This window comes from Megalops cyprinoides, chromosome 1 (genome assembly GCF_013368585.1).
Source record: "Megalops cyprinoides isolate fMegCyp1 chromosome 1, fMegCyp1.pri, whole genome shotgun sequence".
Classification (NCBI taxonomy): Eukaryota; Metazoa; Chordata; class Actinopteri; order Elopiformes; family Megalopidae; genus Megalops; species Megalops cyprinoides.
The window spans coordinates 65,023,931-65,049,114 of NC_050583.1; the positions used below are offsets into that span (position 1 = coordinate 65,023,931).

Consider the following 25,184-nt stretch of genomic DNA (forward strand, 5'->3'; position numbering starts at 1 on the left):
TTCAGCAAATCTCACTTTTTTGTCATTATCAGAGCATGTAAAGTAATAAACAATCACTCATTTAGAGTTCATGCAACTCTATAGCTGCCAAAATTATTCCTTTGCACCGCACATTCTCTTTGACAGAAAATTTTGCCGTTTTATTTTTTCCACCTACAGCATTACTGTGAACCCAAAGTGTTCTGCAACATTACTTTATTTAGGACTTTTAAAAACAAGTCAATATGCCTAACAAAGAATACCATTTGTCCGTGTTAAAATGAGGTGTGTCTATGGATGTCCACTGATGAGTGTTAAAGTTAGTTCCGATCTTCAAACTGTGACTTGTTCTTCAGGAGATACGCTGCTAAGAACTCAATGGGATTCGGGGGTCTGCAAGAAAAAGACAAAACACGGAAACTCAATTTGCAAAGTTATTTGACAGGGTTTCTCTTCAGCATTTGATTGAACGTTGGCAAGGCAGCAGAGTCGCTTTTTAATTCAATTCACCATTCTCTCTTCCATTAACATATATTTACAATGTACCTTTCTTTGGCCAGTACAGAGAGCCCTTGTAGAAGTATCGGCACCACTGTCTGATCCAAATACGCTCTTGTGGGGAGAGCTTGTAGATCCACTTTCTGTTTTGAAACCTTTTCTGCATTGGACTTCTCATTTTCCGCTATTCTCTGAGGAAAGAAGGAGGGACTAAAACAATGCTATGTGCAATTGCAGGTTGTATGCGGTTTGCACCATAATGAGATCAATGTTTTGTACCTGAACGTTTTCTGTGAGACCATATTCTGCATGTGGGTTTTCTGCAACCTTAAATGGAAATTAAGAGATACTGTTATATGACGCCTATACAATACACGAATATCAGTGGTCACTGCATTAAGATAACTTACTGGTGTTGGCCCTTCCATGCTTTGGTCCGCATCAGTGTGGTCTAAAGGAATACGGGCATATCAAAAGAAAATTAAAAATACATTATAAACTGTTAAAAGCTAATATTTTTATAGCACAATGGTTAAAATTAAAAGCTATTTTTACATTCCGTGCATACAGCTACGCAGCCAGTGCTTAGGGTTGAAGTCCCTGTTGCTGAGCTACTTTCAACCTGCAGCCAAAAGAACGTAACGAAGTAGTACTTTCGTTAATGAAAGCGAAAACGGACTTTTTTCTCTGGGTGAGAGTTGTCGTTTTTCTTTGAAGACGTACAACTAAACATCATCAACTACCCAGTCCACAACAAATCCCGTTTCTCCGCAGTCCATTTAGTGTGCTAAAACCTTCATCAGCTAACGTTCGCTAGTTAGGTCCATGGAAATATGACTGACGCACAATACGCCACAGTTTTAATAGAGCCATAAATGCATTTTACCAATGCAAAATTTCTTCTGACAGGAGTGGCCAAACTACAGACTACCCACTCTTAACGGGTAACTTTAGCAACATAGGAAGCTAACTAGCTACCTTGCTCGCTAATGATCGTGAAAGAAGCTAATCAAGTGTACGATTGTGTTTGTATTTCCGTAGCCATATACATTTCCATACAATATTTACTGTACTCATCTCTGGGGGGAAGTAAAGCAGAAACCCCACCACAATGACAAGAAGATAGCAAGCAGGCAGGCTAAGCTACTTCGATATTCATGTTTAGAATGGGCATAGCTAAGGTTAGCTAGCTGTCTGGCTAACATCCATTCAGCCATTCGTTTGTTCTGATGCGAAACGAACGTTGAAACACAGCAGCAGTGTTCTTTCCGTCCATCGTCCCCATTTTTTTCCTGATGACAAGCATACGCTGGTTGTATCTATGTCCTTTCTGGTCATGATTTCACTTTCACTACTCATTATAACTATAATAACATGCATTAAATGTTACAGCCATTTACTTACCGTCCGCCATATTTGTTGTCTGTTTCTACGTGCTGAGCAAACAGCCCATAAACCAATCACAGTAAAGATACGGACAGCGCCCTCCAATTGGCTAATTATAAAACCCGGAACCCGAAGGTCTGGTCATGTGTGATTATTACGATCACTCCCAAGTAATGTAGCGTGCTTTGTTCTTTTCACTAAGCTGGGGTCGTTTCAGTTTTGGTTGAAACTGGTCACATGGGATATTTCGACCCGCTATATCAGAGAGCACATGTGTGTAGTCTCGGTTAGATGTATTTTATGTGACAGTGGGTACCTAAATTAATTTTCCCGTCACACTGTCCTCTGACTGGCCAAACTCACTAGTAGTGAATTCACAGTACGCGATGTGTGTACAGACACATTTAATTCGTTCTGCCGAGTCCGTTCTCGCCTGACCACCTGAACCAAGCACCACTGAAGCCTGGTCATGCAGTGCTGCTGATATTTTTTACTCCGTATGGTTTTTCGCTTGTGTCGTACTGTACCACACTTTTAAGTCGCTTTGGATAAAAGCAACTGCCAGTGTAAATGCAGACATGTCAGTCATACAAACTTGGAGGGGTATGATAATGCGATTTTTTTTCTCTCGACAAAAAGCCCTTCAGGCAAATGAAACTGACATGTGTCCCTTAAAGATCTGAAAATGAAGTTTATCTTTGATATTTATTAATTAACATGAATCCTATGTTAAAAACCAAATCAGAAAAAGCTTCATTGCACAATAGTAGTCATTTATTCCTCAGTACCCTTGTGTAGAATGCAGTCAGAGTGCAGACTCAAACGTAGTGACAGCACTCTGTCACAAGGATGTTGTAAAAACAAGGACACAATTAGACATATTAAAACATGTGTCAGTGTCAAACACAGTGCTGAGATCTCGAAAGCTTACATGGTTCAACATGTAAGTGAAATACAGTTTCACCAGAATTATGCTTGACCAAATAATACTTAGCTTTACACAATGACTACAACATTCCAAAAGATTCTAAAATACAGCATGAAATAGCAAACCTACCACATACACTATATGGCCAAGAGTATGTGGACACCCCTCCTAATTATTGAGTTCACGTGTTTCAGGCACACCGATTGTTAACAATCAAGCACATAGCCATGCAATCTCCATAGACAAACCTTGGAAGTAGAATGGGTTGTACTGGAGAGCTCAGTGACTTTAAACGGAGCACTATCATAAGATGCCATCTTTGCCACAAGTTAGTTCGCGAAATTTATGTCCTGCTAGATCTGCCCCGGTCAACTGTAAGTGCTATTATTGTCAAGCGGAAGTGTCTAGGAGCAACAACAGCTCAGTCACAAAGCGGTAGAGCACGCAAACTTACAGAGCAGTGCTTACCACTGAGTGCTGAAGCGCTTAGCACTTGAAAACTGCCTATCCTGTGTTGAATCACTCACTACAGAGTTACAAACTGTCTCTGGCTGCAACATCAGAACAAGAACTGTACGTCGGGAGCTTCATGAAATGGGTTTCTATGGCCGAGCAGCTTCACACAAGCCCAACATCACTATGCACAATGCCAAGTAACAGCTGGAGTGGTGCGAAGCACACCGCCACTGGACACTGGAGCAGTGAAAACACCTTCTCTGGAGTGATGAATCATGCTTCACTATCTGGCAGTCTGATGGACAAATCTGGGTTTGACAGATGCCAGCACAGCGCTACCTACTGGAATGCACAGTGTCTACTGTAAAGTTTGGTGGAGGAGAGATAATGGTCTGGGGCTGTTTTTCAGGGTGTGGGCTAGGCCCTTAGTTCCAGTGAGGGGTAACATTAATGTACAGCATACAAAGACATTTTAGACAATTGTATGCTTCCAACTTTGTGGCAACAGTTTGGGGAAGACCCTTTCCTGTTCCAGTATGACTGTGCCCCTGTGCACAAAGCAATGTCCATAAAGACATGGTTTGACAAGTTTGGTGTGGAGGAACTCCAGTGGCCTGCACAGAGCCCTGACCTCAACCCCACTGAACACCTTTGGGATGAATTAGAATACCAATTGCGAGCCAGGCCTTCTCGTCCAACATCAGTGCCTAACCTCACAAATGCTTTTTTGGCTGAATGGGCACAAGTTCCCACAGACACACTCCAAAATCTTGTGGAAAGCCTTCCCAGAAGAGTGGAGGCTGTTATAGCTGCAAGGTGGGGGGGGGGGGGGGGGACTCCATATTAATGCCCATGGTTTTAGAATGTGATGTCCAATAAGCTCATATAGGTGTGATGGTCAGGTGTCCACATACTTTTGGCCATATAGTGTATAAGAAATTACATATCAGGGGAACAAGAGATCACACTAAGTTAGGGGAAATGAGGTTCAGTCTGAAGAGGTGGGTCTTCAGTATTTGATTGATTGTAACTAGCAAGAAGACATGACCAAATGAAGGGAGGACATGAGACAGCATGAGGCAGAATCAGGTGACAAGTTTGAGAATGACCCCAAACACAGGACTGAAGCAGTGACCATAGAGGAATGGGTTGTGTTACGGCCAGACTCCTGCCAAAGGTGACTACAGGCAGTCACAGGGCAGTTAGCAGGATAAATACTCCGCACATAAAAACACAACAACCCGGCTACTCACTCTTCAGTGTTTGGTCCAGCCGGGCAGACGACGCAGCGGCGAAGTGCTTCGAAGCTTAACCGGTTAGGTAGTACTGATACGGGTCAGAGGAAAGGTAGATGAAGAGATTGCAATGCACAGGAATTTCAGAAAGAGTGGTTTGAGAGAGGGAAGAAGGTAATGTGGAGTCGAGAAAAGATGAGTTCTGAAGATCTGCAAATAGACCGTCGGACCGGCTCCACCGTCCTACCCAAAACAACTAAACAAAATTAGAATATAAATGCGACAAAAAATGCACCACCATCTCATGAACTTTATACATACAGTTGCTCTTAAACTCTGTATAAGAGACAGCTAGATACACACAATATACCACGCTGGTACTCACTCTAATTCCCCGACGACTGTGCTTGCCGCCATAGACATTTAAAATACCTGAGGTGCACACCTTCGTGCACCCGTGACCCTGATGTCACGTGACCCATAACCCCTACTTACATGCACCCTTTACCTGACGTCATGTGGCATACCCGTAACAGTCAATGGGTGACTGAAAGGGAGGGATCAAGTCATAGGGGGTTTTGTGGAAAGGGGAAGAGTAAAGGAAATGAAATAGTGATCAGAAAGATGGAGTGGACTAACTGTTAAACTAGTAGTTGAAGCCAGAAGCATGAGAGGAATAAAGCTGGACTTTGAAGTCACCAGAAAGAATAAGCCACATTCCACCATCAGCAGAGGAGTTGAGCAGGACATACAGCTCATCTAGAAAGCACCCCAAAGGATCCAGAGGGCAGTAGAGAATGACAATAGTGCAGTTGGACTGGTGACAGCATGAAATTCAAAAGAGGAGATAGAGAGCTGGTTGAGGGGAGTACAAAGAGATTCAAGTGAAAAGAGAGGAATGAACCTGTACCACCACATCTAGATAGTCTGGGTAGATAGGTGGAGATTTAAGTGGGGCAAAGGGCAACAAGTGTGGCATGTTTGTCAGAGGTGGTCCATGTTTTCATGAGAGGGAAGAACTGAAGGGAGACAGGGGATGTGTACGCCGAGATGAAGTCAGCCTTTCGGATAGCCAACTGTCAAGCATACCATATGATATAATTCTTAAATTAAACATGACAGAACAATAATTTAGCGTATGTATTTTTGCAGGCTGTTGAGATTATATTGTTATATTAGCAGCATCGTTTGTGTTTTGGTTACAGTTCAATGAACTGATGTAGGTATTGGCAAATGCAAATCCAAAGGTGGTAGTGGTGGTGGAGGAGTTGGAGGGGAGGAGTTTAGAGGGGGTTTCTGAGAAGATAATAATATTCTGTCAGTGAGAAGAATAGAGAAATTAAAGACTACTTTATAATTCAATGTGCCAGGGACTGGTGGCTTGGGTTTGTAGTGTCTGTTGGATCAGAGGCAATGTGATGTAGAGATGAGCTTCCTGCATCCAAAGAGACCTTCTAGATCATTTAGTTTCCCTAGCTGTCCTGACCAAATCACTGTGGATCTGACATCAGTGGAGCCAACCATAGCAATGGTCAGAACATACATCTTGAATCTAAGAGATAAGGAAAGCATCAAAATCCGAGCAACAGTGGCAACAAAGTAAAGAGTAGATTAAAAATCCTCACTCACAATGGCTGCAATTCACTTTAAGATACACCTGACCTGAAAACCTTTATTCAAGTAGCCTAAATGCTGTGTCTAAAATGAGGTTAAGCACAATACCAAAGCCTCAAAAGATATGAACAAGGGCCGACACCTACAACATAAGTAGACATAAAATAGGTTTTAAGTGATTTCATATACTTATATCTAGCGTTCCTCAAGATGAGTTCATGTAACTAGCGCGTTCTTAAGTTTCTGTCGGCTTCACGTATCACAACACTGATCTGGCTTACTTAGTGATATTCGCTAGTACATATTTATTGTGCAGACAGAAACTGAAAATCATACACTTCACAGACCCATCGGTTCGTGTATTCCTTTTTAAAATAATACAGAAGCACACGTTTATCATTCAGGGGTCCTACTTCACTTGGCGAAACTGGCCTACTACGTTTTCATCCCCTCTTGATGAAAAAAAAAACTGATTATCGTATTCGATGCTCAAAAACATGGTTTAGGGATATTGATCCTCATGAAAAGAGTCCAACACCAATGAACAAGTCTGTAGCTAAAACTGGTTGCGGCAGACCAGTTTTTGGTTAATCCACTCTACATACGCCTAGCGAGTCGCCCTTAGTTTACAAACCCACCTCCATTTTTCTTTTTCTTTTTTGCTGACAGCGTGTTCAACAGCCTATGAGCAAAGGCGTTAAAATGAATAGCCTCATAGGTGACGCCCCCTTTATCTCTGGTTGGCATTGGGATAAGTCGATAGATGCTTGCTTAGCTGCTGGAAATAGAGGAGTGGAATACCGCCCGAGCCTAACAAGCTAGTCAGCCATGTGTTATGGAGGCGACGGCGAGCCAGGTGAATGAATTCTCCGGGTGGAAGAGGCAGAAAGAAAAAGGGCTCAGCCAGCGCCAGCTCCCCGCCCGAAGGCGACGCCCCCAGTCAGGTGTCGCTCCATAAGAGGAATTTGTACTACTTTTCCTACCCACTGCTGGCTGTGTTTGCGCTCTTCCGAGTCCTCGCCCTGTACTTGGGCATTCTGTTCGCCTGGATTTGCGAGCGGCTGTCCCAAGCTATGGCGGCCAGAGCTAAACGGCCGGAGGACATCGGTAAAGAGGAATATGAAGACAGCGGCGAGCTGATCCGAAACCACCACAAGCAGGCCTTTGAGTACATCTCTGTTGCCCTAAGGATCGACGAGGATGACAAAGGTTAGAATCAAATTAAAGATCTCTCCTTCCAGTATCAGAGGGGCGAGTGATGATGAGCATTGCCTTTGTTTGTTGTCTGTCAGTTGTGTATCGAGCGGCGGTAGCCAGTTAGTTTGCATAGCAGAAAGATAGCAGAGGTCTGCCTTCAAACTCAAAACATTCCCCTGCTAGCGAGCTAACTGTTCAGACGAGCGACAACTTGTCATTTGGTACTTCCTGTTTTTAGCTTTCATACCTAGCTAGCTCTCTGTCTTGCTTAACCAACTGTCAGTGCTGACTGGTTTGTATTTTCGGTCAGACCGTACAGTTGGTTGTAAATGTAATTAACACATGTCTTGCATCATTTGAATATGGCGTAAACTAATTTCATCCTAGCGTTACCTATCTTATCAAGCGTCTGTCATATAACATGATGTGAGTTAGTGGATATGAAGGGGTTTTTTTGCCAATTCGAATCAGTGCTGGAATGCAGACAGTTATATATATTGCTAGACTATAGCAACACTAATACATGTAAGTGTGTAGATATAAACTTAGCTAACACATGGGAAACTGGCACGAAAATGATTTTTTACAAGTTAGTAAGGCTGAAGTCTATGCAACTCAAAATCAGGAAGTAATCTGTCCCTTTAACGTGAACCAGCTTGCTTGTTACAGTACTGTAACCGTTTCCAGACGACCCTCTAGCCTAGACCTTTTATGTGCGGGGTCAACTTCACGTACGAACCATTAATATTACATTTTAAATGCGCCATCAATAATGCAATGCGGCCAGCTGTCGATACGATTTAGCTAAGTTTTTCCCATAATTATACATAATACTGGGCACATCATCATACTAACGATTTTTGTTTCAAATTCTGTGAATATCGAAGCAAACTGCCCTGACCAATTTCAAGAAATAAGTATGGACATTTTTACTAGACTTCTTTTAGTGCAAACTACCAAATGAAAGTTCAGCATGACATTTCTCCAACTGGTGCTTGATATGGGCTAGGCTAAATATCATACCATAATATTTTAGGCCGTAAAGGCTTTGCATGTCTATTGTCAGCAATCCATTTCTCTCTTTGTTAGCAAATATTGATTTTTTTTTTTAAATGTGTGTTGATGTCTGTTGGAAGTAGGGCAACCGAATTCTTTTTGTCTCCTCTTTAAATGCGTGAAGTCCATGGTGATTGGAGGTTGATGCCTGAAGCAAAGAGGATGTCAGCTGCTTGGCCTTCTGTAATCAAAGGACTGATTCTTAAAATGCCTATGGGTTGAGTTACGTTGGGTTTATTAACTTGTTTGATAACAAGAGTTTTTTTTTCCCTAGCATGTGAATGTGTCAATGCAAAATGGTATGTGAGGGTCCTCAGTTTTATTTGACTGGGACACATACTGTATATGAAATGGAGCCCGGAGCATGGACATGCACCCAGAATATCGGAGGGATCCAGTGAGTGTTTTCACCACTGCTGTAAATTTACAGAAATGTCAGATTACAGAGGCATTGCTATATCTCCAAGGGTACATGAAAGGCATTGTAATGACTGGTATTCATATCCACTATCCATATATTACACATTCAGTGTCTTGGCCTTGTTTTGCAGTGCATCTCTGTGTAGATTCCTGGCTCTCACAAAAGCTTATGTAAAATGCTATGGGCTCAGTGCTGAGCTGGCAATGAGCCACAGTGGCTGGTCAATAGGCATCAATCTGCTTTCCCACAATGTGCATCCAAATTGCTGAGTACATTTGAACCTTATGAAGCCTGTCAGAGAAAGGTAAGTGGCTTAAATGCGGTCCAGTACCAGGCCAAAACATATAGGTCTGTAATGGTTATGACTGTGATTTAGTGCGATGTGTTTAAGCTTACCACTATTAGAAACAACATAGCATGATATAAGTATACAGTTATTTTTTGCTGACTGCTCGTTAGGCTTGACCATATTTTGTTTTTTCTTTGTTCTTCTGTTTTTTTCTAACAGTGGCATTACCCACTTTATTGCTACAACAGAGCATCCTCTACCAAAGACTAGAATTTGAGTCTCGAAAAGTGGCATCAGTTACCCTTCTGTGCACCGCAGGATGCTGCTCGAGTGTGAGAAATTATCCTTGACGGGCCCCTCCCCGTCGGCGCCTCTTTGACGTTTCCCTGCGGACAGGAGGCGAATGGGCAGGGCAGCCACCTGGGGCACACACACGTAGAGCCCTGATCGCCACAAGCGAACAAGCAAACGTTACCGCGCGCGATGCTGCGTGACGGTAGTGGCCGTCATTAGCGGCGTGGAAACAGGCCGCCCCTGTCCGAGGAGACCTCAATACGTGGGTGGAAACGCCTGCGCTGCAAGGCTATGCCGGTAGCCTCTTCCACTCTCAGAGACTGACTGCCGGTTGTGTTTTTGTCTCAGACGAGGTGATTGATGTCACTGAATTATATTGCTGTGCGTATCCCATCTCTCTGCAGGTGCCATTAAGGAGGTTGTCGCATCAGATGGGTTAGCTGATCACAGAAACGTATTGCAGTTGAATTGACTGACTAGAGAACTATGGTGATATGCCAGTGGTCTGTTGGGTAGAATTGGTGATAATAAGTGGGTTGCCCTAATATAAGTTGGGTTGGTGTAGTAAGTGAAGGCAGAGGTCGTATCTGTCCAGTGTGAGTGTCCAGTTTGAGAGCATCAAAAAGAGAAGCTCAGCTTGTCCTGCGGTAGCAAAATAATGGATGCAGATGGAACATGCACCTCCTCCTGCAACTGGACCCAGAATAGTGCATATTCAGTGTTGTCTGAGTCTGAAGATAGGCTGGCCGCACAAGCTGTGTGCTTGCTGTTGTCTTTATCCAATTTTGCTTCCCCCTTCCATGCACTGTGTTGAGAAACTGGCATGGCCCTGTGGGTCACTGGCTCTATTGATTTCCATAACAATTTCCCCTGAGATGATTGGGCTTTTTTTCTCATTTCCCATTTCTTTCATTGTCATGGATTAGCATCAATTATTTATGTAATGCGGTTTGTCCTTGGATTATACTGTCAGTGGAGGGATGTTACATGTTTTTTTTTTTTTTTTTTTTAATCATGGTCTCCCCAAAGGCATGTATGTGGAACGGGAGTCAAATCAATGCAAGTCCCACCAAATTCAATTAACTGCTGTCTGATGATGTTTTTTCCCCCCCATGGAAGAGGTCAGTCCCTGCCCAGCATCTCCAGCACAATAGACTGTCACCGTTTAAGCTTGTTGAAAGTTCAGCCTTTATGAAATAAGGCTGATTTTGTGCTGTACTTTCTCTCTCAGACAGCCTGTGGTTACTACACTCCGGAGAGAAACATATTCTCTTCTGTTTTTTTTTTTTTTTTTTTTGAATTTCCACATCAGATTTGAATTTTGCGTCCCCTTTCGAAGGCAGTCACTTTCGCTGTGTAGTCTTTGTGCAGCCACGTGTGCCTGGTGGTGATGCTACAGTGGACGCGGAGGCCACACGGCTTTGTTCTCGTTTTTTTGTGCTCAGCTGATGCCGCAGTGGCCGCTGCTCTGTCCCCCAGGCCGGGGACTGCGCATGCTGGCAGGAACTGCTGTCTAAACCGTTTGAGTGTGACTTTTGTCCTCATGTCATATTTATCCTAACGAAAGAGTACAGTGCCGCAAGACACCAGCTGATGCGGTATGAAATGGTCAAAGCGCAGAGGCAAGCAGGTTATCCCCGCCCATGTCCTCCTTTGCCACATTGAGGTCCTCTGAGTTGAAAATTACTGTAATGTCCTGTCTGTTGCTATGGCTGTCACCCAGATGTGCGTGCTTTGATTAGAACGAATAATTTAAATGAAGTTTTCATCCGTTCCACCATCTTTTTATGAGCAGGCAGAAGTTAAAGGATTTTGTGGGTAACCTTCAGGAACAGCCTAAAACATGAACAGCCTGCTCAATACACATACATGCCGCTGGTTGTAATGGCTGGGGTTAACGTAGGGTTAATAAGGTTACTTGGTGAATAAGGTTATGCATATCTAGCATAGCTATTTATTGTCCTGCTTCAGAAATGAAACGTGCAGCCACCCATTCGCCGAGCGTGGAATGGAGTGAATAATTCCTGAGATTTGTGCAATTAGCCTTTCCTCCAAGCTGCAGGAAGCCACTCCTGTTTCACCAGGCCAGCACTTATGTTGGACTCCAAGTCTCCCTGTGTAGCCCCGTTGTTTCAGCAGTGGGAAAACCGACTATGATACGCCGGAACAAAGGACCTGATTCATTTAGCATCTCTGACTCCCTTGTTTGGAGCTGTCGGCTCGTCCTTCCCCGGGGAATACAGAAGCGTCGTGTTGAAAATCCCTCTCCGTACGCTGGCCTTGACAGTATTTCATTCTCAGTGATGAACGGTGGCAGTATGACATTAGTATTTTGATATAACATAGGGACGGATAGCAGTCACTGACTCTGATGCCTGGTCTTATCACTACTACATGTGTAGTGACAGTCCAACTGCTCCAGATATTTTGGATATGAAGAGCCTTGTAAAGAGAGGCCTGGTAGTGACACGGTTAATGATGGCCTGGTAACAGGGGCATGCCCACGAGTGTCCACAGTTTGAGAGACTGGAGGGGAACATATAATCCAATACCTGTTTTGATTAAAAGCGTTGTGGTGAAGCTTACTGAATTATTAAAACAGTGAAAGGAGACAAGCACGCCTCAGGATATTGATGCAAAAAAACGTTAGTTTTAGCGTATCATGCTTCACATCTGTTTGCCTATCTTTGTGTTACCTTGCAACAGAGAGAAAATTCCTCTTATCAAGTGGACCTTCATGAATATGATGCTCTGGGTTTTTGACTCCTTGAGTACTCTAGTCTTCTGAAGCCAAGGACGTTTGACTGGGTTGTGGCTCGTGTCTGCAGTTTAGACGGTGTTTTTTTTTTTCTTTCTTTCTTTGAAACAGAGGGCTGGGGTCTTGGATCTTGTCTTCCTCCCTCAATTCAGGCTACTGCTTACATGCCAGCTGGGTATTTCACTGGCTTCTTCCACGTCCTCTCATCTATGGCCTTTCATTGTAACTTATAACATTGTAAGACCTCAAAGCCTCTCACGTCTTGAAATGACATTGAAATTGCTGCTGTTCAGCAGATTCTGTTTTTGTCAGGTTTGCTCCTGTGTCTGCTTTAAGTTTATTTCAAGAAATCAATCTTTTTTTGATGAAATTCGGGTTTCAGTTTCTTTGCATGTTTTTACTGCATGCAGATTAAAGAGAGGAGCGAGACAACAGGTATTTACACTGGTGGGTGTTTCATTTATGTCATTACGCTTGAGCATAAATGTGCTTTTTTTTTTATGAAAGAATGAGGCTCCATCCAGTACAAAGGAAATAGATATTCAATGGAAATAAAAGTGTTCTTGGCTGTCATTGTATATGAAGTTCAACACTATGTCCATTTTGGTAAGTGGAACTGGTTAGCTGCTCTTAGCTCAGTGAGCACGTGACTGTCACCAGCAAACTGGAATTCCTTTATAGGGTGTTTTTGTAGTTCTTGCTTAATGAAGGGGAAACCCTAATTTTCCGCACTGGAGAACTGGTATGGCCGAGATAGAACTGGGAGGCTCTGTACGTTTTTAAAAGACCTAAAATCGCACGTGAACGCATCAGATGACGTGAGGGCACGTAAAGCCGTGGTTTCAAAAGCTCCTTGAACGTGTTCATGCTTGAATGTCTGTGCTGACCCCTGTGTTCTTTTGTGTGTTTCCAGGTCATAAAGAGCAGGCAGTGCAGTGGTACAAGAAGGGAATTGCGGAGTTGGAGAAGGGCATCGCCATCGAGATTGCAGGACAAGGTGAGTTTTGCATTTGGTTGGCACTCGCTGTTGAACCAACGTTTTTGGTTCTGCCAGGACTTGTTTATGAGCTTTATCATGGTCAAATACTTACGGTTCATTTGCCGTAGTCTGTTAATGTTTAAAAAACAGTTAGGATGGATTGAGTAAGGAAAGCTTGTGGAAAGAGGCAGGATGGATGTTGCAAGCATTCATGTATCATCCCTCTAAGGATCTTTGCCTTGATGTGTGCTTAGTATGTAAACCAGTCCCACGTACCCTTTATTTTATACTTTTTGTCTTCTCCACTCCTCTTTATGCCAGTTGTCATCTCTGTAGTGACTTTAGTTTTGTCCTCTTCTTAATTTCCTCTGCGGCTCCTTCCCTTGTCAGGGGAGAAGTTTGAACGAGCAAAGCGTCTCCAGGCCAAGATGACCACCAATCTCATAATGGCTAAGGATCGACTAGAGCTTTTAGGTGAGTGGGTCAACTGTACAGATGCATTAAGTGCTGGACATTTCATGCATCTCATCGGTATCCTGTAATACCATGTTCACATGCTTTTTTATGGCCTTTTATGGCTGATTTAATGAGTCATTGATTATGATGGTGATGCAGATTTGCACGATAAACAGGATATTAATGAATAAAAGGATATGCTCACATTGATGTCTGTGAACTGGCTTTTTGTATTTAAAAAATTGCCAAAATAAAAATGAGTTTTTTTTTTTTTTTTAGTTTTTATTTCAAATCCACAAATGAAAGCATTGTGAGCAAAACAATGACTGGATGTGAAAATCTGCCCTCTGGTGACAGAGCAATACCACAAGGTCTTGTTCATTCCTAGCTTACAGCAATTTGCCTTCAAACCATTATTCTGGTTTAGTGCAACTGCTGTGTGTATGAGTATGCCGATTAGCATAAGAATAGAAATGGTTCGCTGCCCAGGCTTTCAGCGCCACATGTGGATGCAAAGACACATCCCACTGCACTGCCGCTCCTTGCAAAGCACGGCCACGGTTCCAACACTTGCACAGCGCTCGCTCTTACAGGAGTCATTGTCTGTCATTGTGTGTGAAGGCAACCAGATTTACTCAATTGGTTTTGTCCAGTTGCTGGTGCATTTGGATACTGCTCACATTGACTTTTTCGTATTCTGCAGTTCAGAGCTTAGAACTGTACTTATTAGTACATCAGGGTTTGCAGTGTTATTTTTTTGTTATTCAGTGTTATTTTTGGAATGAAATGAAATTTACTGTTACATTTGTGAGCCCATAAGCCTAAAATTGATTCCAATTATGTCATGAAACTTTTTTTTTTAGCAAACAAGTGTATTTATTAGTAATATCACCCAGTATGAACAAGGTGTTCGTTCCTCAAGGACGTGTGCTGTGTTTTGTTGGAGAGTTGGACTTGGTGTGAGACAAACGGAATGGCATGCTGGCTGTCACCACATCTCAGTCCCATTGTCAGCCCCACCCTCCGTATTATCATCATTATATCATGGCTGTCACCAAGCCAGAAGGCCCTTATTTTTGTTTGGTTATTCTTCTGTCCTGAGTATTTTAAGTTGATTTGATTTTATGTTCTCCACCCTCCCAAACCCCGATATTTGTTTTTTTTTTTGTTTGTTTCCCAATTATGTAGCAAAACTTCCCCCAGGTTCAGCTCAGAGAGACATCTATACAGAAAGCACAAACCAGCCCTACCATAATGGCCATCTCCGTTCAGGTGGGTGCCGAGGCTCCTTCATTCGTGCAAAACGGACATGGTGTATGAGCTTCTTCTTGCCACCAAGTTCATTTTGAGATAAACTGACTTGGTGCAATGGTTGTATCTGAAGATCATTTTTGAGATTGCATTGCTGTGCGTACAATGAATTACAATTAGCACTTGCTAAAACCCTGTGGAGATTCAATTGTGGTTCAATTATTGCTAATCTCATAAGGGACCTGAGGTTTAGCTATGGAAATGTCATTTTATTCAGTGTCTTAAACCAAATTGTAGCGCGTGTGCATATTTTTTAGTAATCTTCACAGGCATGGTGAATTGGTATTTCCAGAGCGGAATTAATGTACCTCTAAAGAAAGGGGAAATACGTTGGACTGGAATTAATATTTGAATTTAAATGAGGAATTTTCAATGGGTTGAAACGCAGACATTTTCTCAAAGTGAATGTGCTCTGGTGCTGAGAAGTACATATTGGAATTGATGTTGGTTCTGAATAACATCAGTTTTTTCATTCCCTAAATGTAAAAAGAAATAAATATCTGATGGACTTGCCTCTCTTGTGAGTTACGAGCATTCAATCAGTAATATGGGGAAATGTTTTCATTTTAATCCAAAAGCATTTGTACTACCTAAGGGAACACTTATATAATTCATCAAAAACACAATGTTGTGCAGTCTTCATTAGTCTTTCATATAAATTTTGTCCCGAGGAAATATGATTGACTCAAAGAATTCTCCTCACTTACAAAAGCTATTCCCACCTGACTGCACCTCTTATGTAGTTCTGAGGATATTTTCATTTTGGACTTACCTTTGTTCAGTTGAGCTGAACTTTTATCACATGGGCAGAAATAAAATTGAGCCTTCTGAATGAAAGACGAAGCTATCAGCAGCTCTGTGCCCTTATTGGAGTACATAATGCATAATGTATGCAAACCACAGCACTCGGGTTTTGAGTGCATTGTGCTCAACTGACTGCTGTAAACATTAACACACAGCACAATTTGTAGATTCCTGTCCTTTTGGGTTTTCTCTCAAATTTGGTACTGCGGCAGTTTCCCTGAGAATGTCATATGAATATCATACTTACTACCAGAAAGTAGATCCGAGCTTATGTGATCACCACTTTGTGTCTGTTTCAGAATATATATATTGATACCACATATGAATACTTGCTATGTGCAGTGTCAAAGAAGAAATCATTGGAAATGCATGAATCTTTTTTTTTTTTATATTATTATGAGAGATTTGTATAAGTAAGAATGCAAAATGGCTCTCAGAAGACAAGCAGGGCACCATCTGCCCAAGTCTGCCAAGCTGCAAGGGTTGGGGCTAGAAGCCAGTCAAGATTCCTGTCACACACCACCTCTGCAGCAGTTGCCTGCCCACATAATCAATCTTATGTATTGTTTTTTAGGTGCAGATAATTAAGTGTGGCAGGCCTTGCAGGAAGTATTTCGAAGTGATTGCTGTGGCAGAGTCTGGAAGGCCTGAGAAATTGAACAAATAAACAAGACTTGATAAAGGAGAATGTTTCCCCCATTTGTTATTCAGAAGTTCCCAAAGTCTGATTTGAGGATGTCTTTGTTGGGACTTGTACAGTAGATGCTTTTTTTTTTTAATCGTAGTGACTGATTCAGGTGTCCTGAGAACACCGCTCGAGGTGTCATCATTATTTACCGATGCTTGCCAGAATCAAATTCCATGTCTCTGAGATGTATTTATTTTAGTCTCCCTTGTCATTGGACGAGGAATGCGCTTGTTAATCCTGTTGACAGCAGTACTAAAACAAACCTAAAGTGATTTCTCTTGATAAGGGATTTACAATGTCATCTACTTTATACTATGACAAACGTTATGCTTTCTGAGTTTTCCCGTTTAATGATGGAGGTCTGCTGACTTGGTTGAAGGCAGGGTTGGCTGATTATACCACAGCACAGGGGGTGTGGAAGAAAGCCTTTCGGCCTGTTGGTCAAACTCAGCGGCCTCTTGAGAAACGACGATCACATTGCTGCAGCATTGGAAGTGACATCACCATCTGAACGGGAAAGCGGAAAAATCAATAGCCTTTCTCCTGTTCTTGGCAGTGAGTGGGGCGGTGCCCAAAAGGAAGGATCCCCTGACACACTCTAGTCACTCTCTACCACGATCAAAGCATGTACCCAAAACCCCCCCGATGGGACCCCACGGGCACCAGCGCTCCCCCAGTTACAGTGGGCCCCCCGGCTCTAGCGCTGCCAGAACTACCTCCCAGCCCTCCCACGGTAACAAGGTGAGGCCCCAGTTTCTCCTGTCTACACCCAGACCCCGTCACGTAGGAGCCTGACACCCGTTCATCCACCTAATCTGTAGGCACCAGGCTTGATTTGTTAATGTTGAAGCATATCTAATGAATGAGAAGTTCACAGTAGTCAGGAAACTGTCATGAGGTGGTTCTACTTTATCTGCAGTGCCTAGCCAAAGATAGGATACATCATTATCAACATCCTAAAAATGGCTACATGATTCAGCTCCGGTCTTCTCGTAGGATGTTTTGTTGAGAAAGTCAGCGCTGAAAAACTAAACTGAGACACAAACACTCCACAAGCTTGAGGCATACCCATGTTGGTGACCTCATTGTTTCCCATTGAAGGGCCCTGCTAAAGCTGGCAACCGGCAGAACAGCAAGCCCACCACGCCCACGGGGACCCCGTTCAAAAAGAGGGACATGAAGAACTTCAAGAACGTGGACAGCAAGCTGGCCAATCTCATCCTGAACGAGATTGTGGACAGGTGGGGGCAGGCCATGAGCAGACCGTGTAGCCTGGTCGCTGGCCGAGAGGGAACCTGTGATAACACCGATGTCGTCTTGCCTCTAGCAGTGGGTCGGCAGTGCGGTTTGAGGATGTCGCTGGGCAGGATCTTGCCAAGCAGGCCCTCCAGGAGATCGTCATCCTGCCTGCCCTTAGGCCAGAAGTGAGTCCCTAGCGAGAAACCAAGGAAGAAAAGGCCACGTGTCTGGCCATGTTTAGCCACAGAGGATTGTTCTCTGAATGACATCGTATTTCAACACAGGAGCTATAATTTGATACAAAGTTTTCTGTGAAGAAGGATTTTTAAAATGCATGTAATTGGTTTTCAGGCATACACCATCTCAATGGCCCTTACCAGACTAATTACCAGACTGAAACAAAGGGTTTCCTCAGGCTACATTTTCTTATGGTGCATAGCCTGGAGACGTATCCTATCTCTACATGGTTCTGTTGATGGTAAATATGAAGCTGCATCAGACAAGAACGTAGGCTGAGTCAGAGCACGAGTTTGAACGTGGCCTGTGTTGATTTTCCCCTCAGCTGTTTACAGGCCTCCGGGCGCCTGCGAGAGGCCTGCTTCTCTTTGGCCCGCCAGGGAATGGGAAGACCATGCTGGTGAGTCAGAGGAGGAGAGTGGGGTTGGGAGGGACCGTAAGGCTTTGAGTAGACAGTTCTCTCATAAAGCAGTCATGTAGGCAGACCGTTTCCAGTAATTTCCTGCACATTCTACAAGACTTTGTGCAAGACATTTTATTGACACCGGGCATTTTGGTTATGTACCAAACCATGAAGAAGAGTCACTGGAATAAGTTTATGGATCATATGTGTTTTACTATACCTTTTTAAGATGGCAAGATGCACGCTAGTATGCAGATCAATGGATTTTAAATGTTAGAATAACCAATTAATGACATTAATAATGATGTTATCTCTGTGAACAATTCTCACCACATATAGCTGAATCGCCTTGGTGAATATTTACTTCATCAGAAGCACTTAGCCTGCCAGGTATATTGGCAGTAGTTTCTATGTATAGCTGAAGAGAAAACTGAATTCATAGTTACAGTAAGCTGTGGCTGTTCTAACACAAGCATCCAGTAGGTGGCAGTATACTCGATTGATTGGCCAGGAACCTTGCAAGCGTCATATAACCACAGCATTTAAATGCAAATCTGTTTCTCAGAATGCAGATACCAGAGTAATCTGAAAGGCAGTTGCTACATTATTTCTTGAAAGCAAGTTGTAAGTTGCAAATCGTGAGTCGCGCTTCTTTCATTTTTGGCACACAGACTTGCGAGAGAAAATGGCCAAAAATCGCGTGATAAGATCGCGCTCCAGAGCGCTCAGACGGGAAGTTACAAAACGCAAATCCCTTGGTACAGTTTTGCAAGTATGAAGTTACGATTGCAATTTGTTTTCTGCAGTTTTGCAGATCAGAAGTTACAGTCGCAAACTCCAAAATGCGGTTTCATAAGTTGTGAATTGCAATTGCGATCAGTGTTTCGCTTTTACAGTTCGCCGTTTACAAGCGCAAATCTTACTCTGCGCTTCTTCATATTTAAGGCACAATTCTACCTTCATACTTAGTTGGTTAGTTCTGAATCAGGTATTTAAAGGTGTCTCTGTTCTGTCCTGTTTTCTGTAATCACCTGCATTTGACTGAAACACTATTGTATACATGCAGAACCATTTGACTGAAACACTCTTGTATACATGCAGAGCCATTTGACTGAACCACTTGTATACATGCAGAACCATATGACTGAAACACTATTGTATACATGCAGAACCATATGACTGAAACACTATTGTATACATGCAGAACCATTTGACTGAACCACTTGTATACATGCAGAACCATATGACTGAAACACTCTTGTATACATGCAGAACCATATGACTGAAACACTATTGAATACATGCAGAACCATTTGACTGAAACACTATTGTATAGATGCAGAACCATATTCAGCTCAGTCAATAATACGCATTTCAATCAATAGTTAGTCTCTTGTTTTATTATTGTTAAGGTTCTGGCATGACATTCAGTAGTCTGCACACAGTTCTCCAGATATTCAGATTATGGCTTGAAACACGTGAGATTAAATAGCCTTTTAAATATCTACATTTATTGTTTTTATCATTAAATTATTGTCATGTAGTTAAACCCTGAAGGATTAACCGTTGACCCAAGTATTAGCTAATTTCCCCAGTGGTTCAGTTTTTAGTAAACTCATTCAGGTAGAACTGTGTGGTTTCATAGAATTATATACAGTTGTGACTGATGACATTACATCATTTTCACACTCGTGGTGTGTCAGGTTGCTATTAGTTTGTCAGAAACTGTGCATTATTTGTGATAGCTGCTGTATCAAACTGGCAAAATAATTCTGATGAACTTCGATCAGGACATACACTGTTATAAAGTGATCAATAGGACTGAATGTTGTCGCTGTATTTTTAGCTTGTCCTTACCACCTACAGAGAGCACCCTGAAGGCTTTTAGTTCCACAGAGGTCTATAGTGCTAAATTAAAAGGCGTCGACGCAAATGAATTCAGTTTGAACCATATTGATGTTCTTGTCATCTTTCATGAACAGGCCAAAGCCGTTGCCATGGAATCCAACGCGACCTTCTTCAACATAAGTGCAGCCAGCTTGACCTCTAAATATGTAAGTGAATTGAAGAAGCAAACTCTCATTCATCCCTCAATGCGCAGCGGTGCAAAAAAGCTAATGGACTCCCTATATTCTGTCCCCTGTAGGTGGGAGAGGGCGAGAAGCTTGTCAGGGCCCTGTTTGCCGTTGCGAGAGAGCTGCAGCCTTCCATCATTTTCATTGGTGAGAGACGTTTTTTTTTCCACACAAAACCCCTGTGAGCGATTTCGTGTCAAAGCTGCACCTCCGCAACGAGTCCCCTTTATTTTTACTGACTGTTCCTTTACCGTAGATGAAATTGACAGCCTCCTCTGCGAGAGGAGAGAGGGAGAACACGACGCCAGCCGGCGACTGAAGACTGAGTTCTTAATCGAGTTTGACGGGGTAAGACAAAAGCCACAGACAAGCAGAGTTTAGTGCAGACTGTACAAAGGACAAGTTCATACACGGCCGCTCAATTCTCTGAACTCATGCATTTGCATCATGGCAAGAAGGATACGCAGTAACTGATTTCAGATAAGTCTGTCTCTGAGAACTGAAAATGGACCGCAGCCGCCTGTCATATCCTGGGTGGACGTGCATGTGGGATGTGCAGCTCCTGCGGTTTCATATTTTTTTTCCCCGTTTATGTGCAGGTCCAGTCTGGAGGGGACGACAGGGTGCTGGTAATGGGGGCCACCAACAGGCCTCAGGAGCTGGATGAGGCTGTGCTGAGGTAAGGAGGGACACCTGTCTCACCTTTACTCTCTGCAGGGCAGTCAAGCCCTTCACGGTGTCAGTGTGCCTTATGAAAACAGGTCACCATCTCCCTAGAGGATAACCTCTGGGTTCTTTGGGTCTGATGAAGAGACAGAAGTTTTAATTGCTGTGTAAAGCCTTATGTCACATGAATGCAGATTGTACTTTTCCATTTTGAACAGACAGTCCTTTTCACAATAATAATCTGTGATGCCATTTGTGCAGGCGATTCGCAAAACGGGTCTATGTGGCTCTACCAACAGAAGAGGTATGTTGAATCCAATTTGACAATGCTCGTTTTCAACAAATTTCAACAAAATGTCTTTGTACGCAGCTGCATATATATACTTACAAGTGGCAGCCTTGTCCATGTCAATCACTGACAGTAGTACTTCAGGAAATACACTTTCACATTAGCAATCACTTAAACTCTCAGGTACTAACCTCTAATATACCATTTGTTTGTACCATGTGTTTTAGACACGATTCAAACTGTTGAAGAATCTCTTGGGGAAGCATGGAAACCCACTAAACCAAAAAGAGCTGGCCAAGCTTGCCAGGTAAGGCCATTTTCACATAGTGCAGACTGCAGGGGCAAGTAGTCCCGGACCTGGAGTGCAAGCAATGCGTTTTTACTCCATGTAAACCTTTGGTGACATTATTGGATCAATTGTTGCCATATTAGTTCACATTAATACACTATCGATACAAATGATATATGAAGGATGTACTTGGTCAGAGACAGAATTGTGACAGTCTGGTGTCCTGAAAGAGTAGACTCCATGTTTTAGGTTTTACTTGTGCACCATTTTAATGTTCTGCATCTTGCTAATTTCACTGTCATCTTTTGGCACCACGTACAAGATAAAAACTCTTAACGCCCCCTTAAAACTACTCTCCAGATATCCATATAAATATGTCAATAAGTATAAGTATGTGGAAACCTGTAAAATTGTTTCTGCATTTAACTGTTGAAAATCTCTTGATTTCAGACTGACAGAGGGTTACTCAGGTAGTGACCTGACTTCCTTGGCAAAAGATGCTGCTCTGGGACCTATCAGAGGTGAGGATTAGATAATGTCGTTCATTTAGTTTTCATTTAGTGGCACCCACTGTCCTTCCTTATGGTTGGATATGTGGCTTGGTGAGGTGCACGTTTTAAACACTAAAGACATGTACTTTGTAAAGTATGTCCGTCACAACTGTCATTTTAGCTGTTTCTTTAAGAAGTCACTGTAGCTTGCATCAGTAACTCATTCTGAGCACCAGTTGTCTGCTCAGTAGCACTGAAATGTCTGGACTAATTCATTTGCATTACAGTGACAAATCCGTGAATACAATGGCTTTCATCTTGTGTTGCTACAGAACTAAAACCAGAACAGGTGAAGAACATGGCAGCAAATGAGGTAAGTGCTACCCTTAGAACAATGTCTCTAGGATGTGTTGTTACATAGCATTTTCAGTTATGCTTTAACAGTCTTAAGTTAGATTGGTATTATCTTGCTTTGTTTTAAATGAACTGCATTGGCTAAGGTGGTTCTTATTATAGGGTGTCCCCTTTATAAAGAGGAGATTTTTAAATGTTAAAAAAACCTCATCCAACCCAAAAACTTCAGTACAACAAAGCAATTAATGGGGAAAAGTAAGCATTTTCTAGGTAAGGTAGCAGCATTCCAACAGTGCTTTGGTTATTAATCCAATAAAAGGGTTTGAATTTTTTTGGTGTTTCTAGATCATAAATTTAAAAACTTTCTTGTCTATCTGCAAACCTGTCAGGGTTAAGTCCATGACATGATCTCCTTAGAGAATTGGCATTCAAAGTGCTCTTTCCTCCCGCACCATCATCTCATCACCAGTGGCATTTTTTAGCAGCACAACAGTTGTCTAATGCTTCTGCGTCATTAATTACCATGACAGTGAAATTGGCATCATCTGTGGGATGTTCGGCCAAAATCTGACCCACTCTTTTAGGCCATGGTCACTTCAGGTATGCTTATCCATTGAATTGCCGCTAAGATGGCTACATACCATAACTGCTGAATGACCATTGCCGTTGCTTTGGTCAGCGGCCGCACCTTTCACCCCTTAGCATTAGAGTTAGGAATTTTCACTTGTCTACAAATATGGGGTGAGCTGTGTTTTTAAAATGTAGATTTACACCTTATTTCTTTATCAACATGTTGTCTGTGAACTGTAGTTTGGGCTCTTGGTTAATTCCCAACCGTCCCCCATTTCTGTATGTTGCAGATGCGGAACATTAAGTTCAGTGATTTTGTGGAGTCGTTGAAAAAAATAAAGCGCAGCGTCAGCCCACAGACTCTGGACCTGTACGTGCGGTGGAACAAAGAGTACGGGGACACCACTGGGGTGTAAAACAGCGCCCCCTCCTGCGTGGAAGCTCACAGACGCTGAAATGGGGGAGGAAGAAGAGGACAGAGTGCAGAAGAGGATGTTGAGGATTCCTCTGCTCTCTTTTTGTGGTTTTCCTTCAAAGAAGGATAAAGCACCAACAGACCATACAAGGTTACCCTTTACTTTTAAAAGTCTGTCCTCTTTATCCTGCAATGTGTGCTTCTAACATCTGCATTAATGCACAGAATAATCCCCATTGTTTATGATATTGGATGCATTCTTCAGCAATTGGCAGCCACAGGTCTCCTTGGCGCTTACAGACTGGGCACAGAATACGGAGAATAGTGGAAGGCTTTGGTGAAATTTATGTAAATTCTACAGACAACTCTGTAGTTGTCTCACTCCAGGGTGACAAGAAGTAATTACATTTCACCCATTCTGTAATTCACTTACACAGCTGGATTTTTATAATTTGTAACTGAGGTCTGGAGTCGAGTGCAGAATTCACTACATAACACCGCTGCCCTAATATTGGTAGTGAAGAACAATATGTGAAGGTTTAAAGGGTTTGAGACAATACATCTTCAAGCCTTGCCTGGCTTGTGTGCGCCAGTGAACAGTGGTGATGATTGATGTTTCATTAATTAGGTTGTGAAGATGTGATTATGAACTGTGCCTTTGTTTAATAAAAGGACACTGAAAATAGGTGTTGTGCCCTGAAGAGGACTATGCTGTGTAGAGATCAATCTAGTCTTCCGTTAGATTTTTTTTTTTTTTTTTTTTTTTTTAAACAAACAAGCAATTGAACAACCCGTCATTGTATTTACATTAAGTCATTCTATTGAGAGGATCTCAATAGCAGATATTGCTGAGTTAATCTAAAGCGATCGGTTTAAATCCTGTCAGCATATTTAAGTGTAAGCCATATAAGATTTGAAATCCTCCAGACCACAGTATCTGGTATAGGTGAGGAAACCGTGGCAATGCTGAATGATCCTTGTACATACAGTAGTGTTCCTGCACGAACCCGCTTCAAGTAAGATAGGCGTTTACATCTGCATGGCTGTAGGAGGATTCGTGCCTTAACCTGGAGAGACAAGTTGCTTTCCTTTAATGGTGTCCTGCTTCTTTCAGTAATCTCACAAGTTTTTAAAAGCAAATTCTGCCTTATCTTTTAGACACAAGAGGGTATCGTACCAAAGGAAGTTCCTGTATACTTTTATTCTGTTCCCCGAGGGTGGACATGTAGTTAAACACAACTATTTTTTTTGGAATGTTTTTCAAAATGACAGGATGAAAAAAATCAGGGCTTTTTCTACTACAGTTTAAAAAAAATGACCTGTGCACTTATGTATTTTTTTTTTTCTTATGTCTTTCTTGTTGAGGTGAAATTGCGTTGTAAATGTTAGCCACGTAGTTCCAGAAATAATGAGGAGAGGAAAAGCTATGGAAAAACCCTACAAAATATACCTGAAAAGAATTCAAAAGAAAGAAAAACATGCATTGCAGTAGAGTTCCTCTGCTTCTCTCACTTCTTTTTACAAAGGTTGCATGTGTTGGGTATTTGGTGCATTTAACCCTTAGAGATTAGCACTCTCATTTAGGAAGTAAGCAGCAAGCCTTCTAATGTCAAAACATACGGTTTGCTGTCTAGCCACTGGAGTGCAGTAAAGAGGAGAAACGGCAGTGGGTCTGCCTTAAGTCTGGTTACGCCGTAGTTGGTGTAATATTTTGAATGATTAAATTCAGTATATAGATTAAATAATTGAATTGCTGGTGTTAGGAAGCACTGGTAGTGATTCTCTGCTGTTAAATTTGAAGCCCACC

The 25,184-nt window shown here is 42.4% G+C and overlaps 2 protein-coding genes across 5 annotated transcripts; one reads left to right on the forward strand and one right to left on the reverse strand.

The window, feature by feature from the left end:
• Positions 1–180: 180 nt before the first annotated feature.
• Positions 181–1,914, reverse strand: dpy30 (dpy-30 histone methyltransferase complex regulatory subunit). Its single transcript, XM_036548065.1, has 5 exons — positions 1,882–1,914; positions 888–928; positions 757–804; positions 526–668; positions 181–372 (listed from the first exon to the last, which is right to left on the reverse strand). Exons 1-5 carry the CDS (start codon positions 1,889–1,891, stop codon positions 300–302), a joined length of 315 nt encoding a protein of 104 aa, XP_036403958.1. The 5' UTR covers positions 1,892–1,914; the 3' UTR covers positions 181–299.
• Positions 1,915–6,838: 4,924 nt separating this feature from the next.
• Positions 6,839–24,137, forward strand: spast (spastin). Of its 4 annotated transcripts, none has more exons than XM_036544356.1 (17): positions 6,839–7,305; positions 13,025–13,108; positions 13,481–13,564; positions 14,735–14,818; positions 16,906–17,090; positions 17,451–17,590; positions 17,677–17,773; positions 18,151–18,225; positions 20,211–20,282; positions 20,375–20,450; positions 20,560–20,651; positions 20,903–20,982; positions 21,231–21,273; positions 21,486–21,565; positions 21,998–22,068; positions 22,371–22,411; positions 23,253–24,137. In XM_036544356.1, the coding sequence occupies exons 1-17, from the start codon at positions 6,957–6,959 to the stop codon at positions 23,376–23,378; spliced, it is 1,779 nt and encodes a 592-aa protein (XP_036400249.1). In that variant the 5' UTR covers positions 6,839–6,956; the 3' UTR covers positions 23,379–24,137. The 4 variants fall into 4 exon arrangements, with proteins under 4 accessions (XP_036400249.1, XP_036400257.1, XP_036400265.1 ...); XM_036544364.1 differs by having other exon boundaries at positions 17,680–17,773; XM_036544372.1 differs by lacking the exon at positions 14,735–14,818.
• The last annotated feature ends 1,047 nt before the right edge of the window (positions 24,138–25,184 follow it).

Bases quoted from the DNA above. Each gene is read 5' to 3' on its own strand.
- spast (XM_036544356.1), top strand. From the start codon at position 6,957: ATGAATTCTCCGGGTGGAAGAGGCAGAAAGAAAAAGGGCTCAGCCAGC. The intron at 20,283-20,374 runs GTAAGTGAATTG...TGTCCCCTGTAG, and splicing joins CCAGCTTGACCTCTAAATAT to GTGGGAGAGGGCGAGAAGCT. The intron at 22,069-22,370 runs GTGAGGATTAGA...GTGTTGCTACAG, and splicing joins TGCTCTGGGACCTATCAGAG to AACTAAAACCAGAACAGGTG.
- dpy30 (XM_036548065.1), bottom strand. The intron at 805-887 runs GTAAGTTATCTT...TTTCCATTTAAG, and splicing joins GCATGGAAGGGCCAACACCA to GTTGCAGAAAACCCACATGC. The intron at 669-756 runs GTACAAAACATT...TTCTTTCCTCAG, and splicing joins GTCTCACAGAAAACGTTCAG to AGAATAGCGGAAAATGAGAA.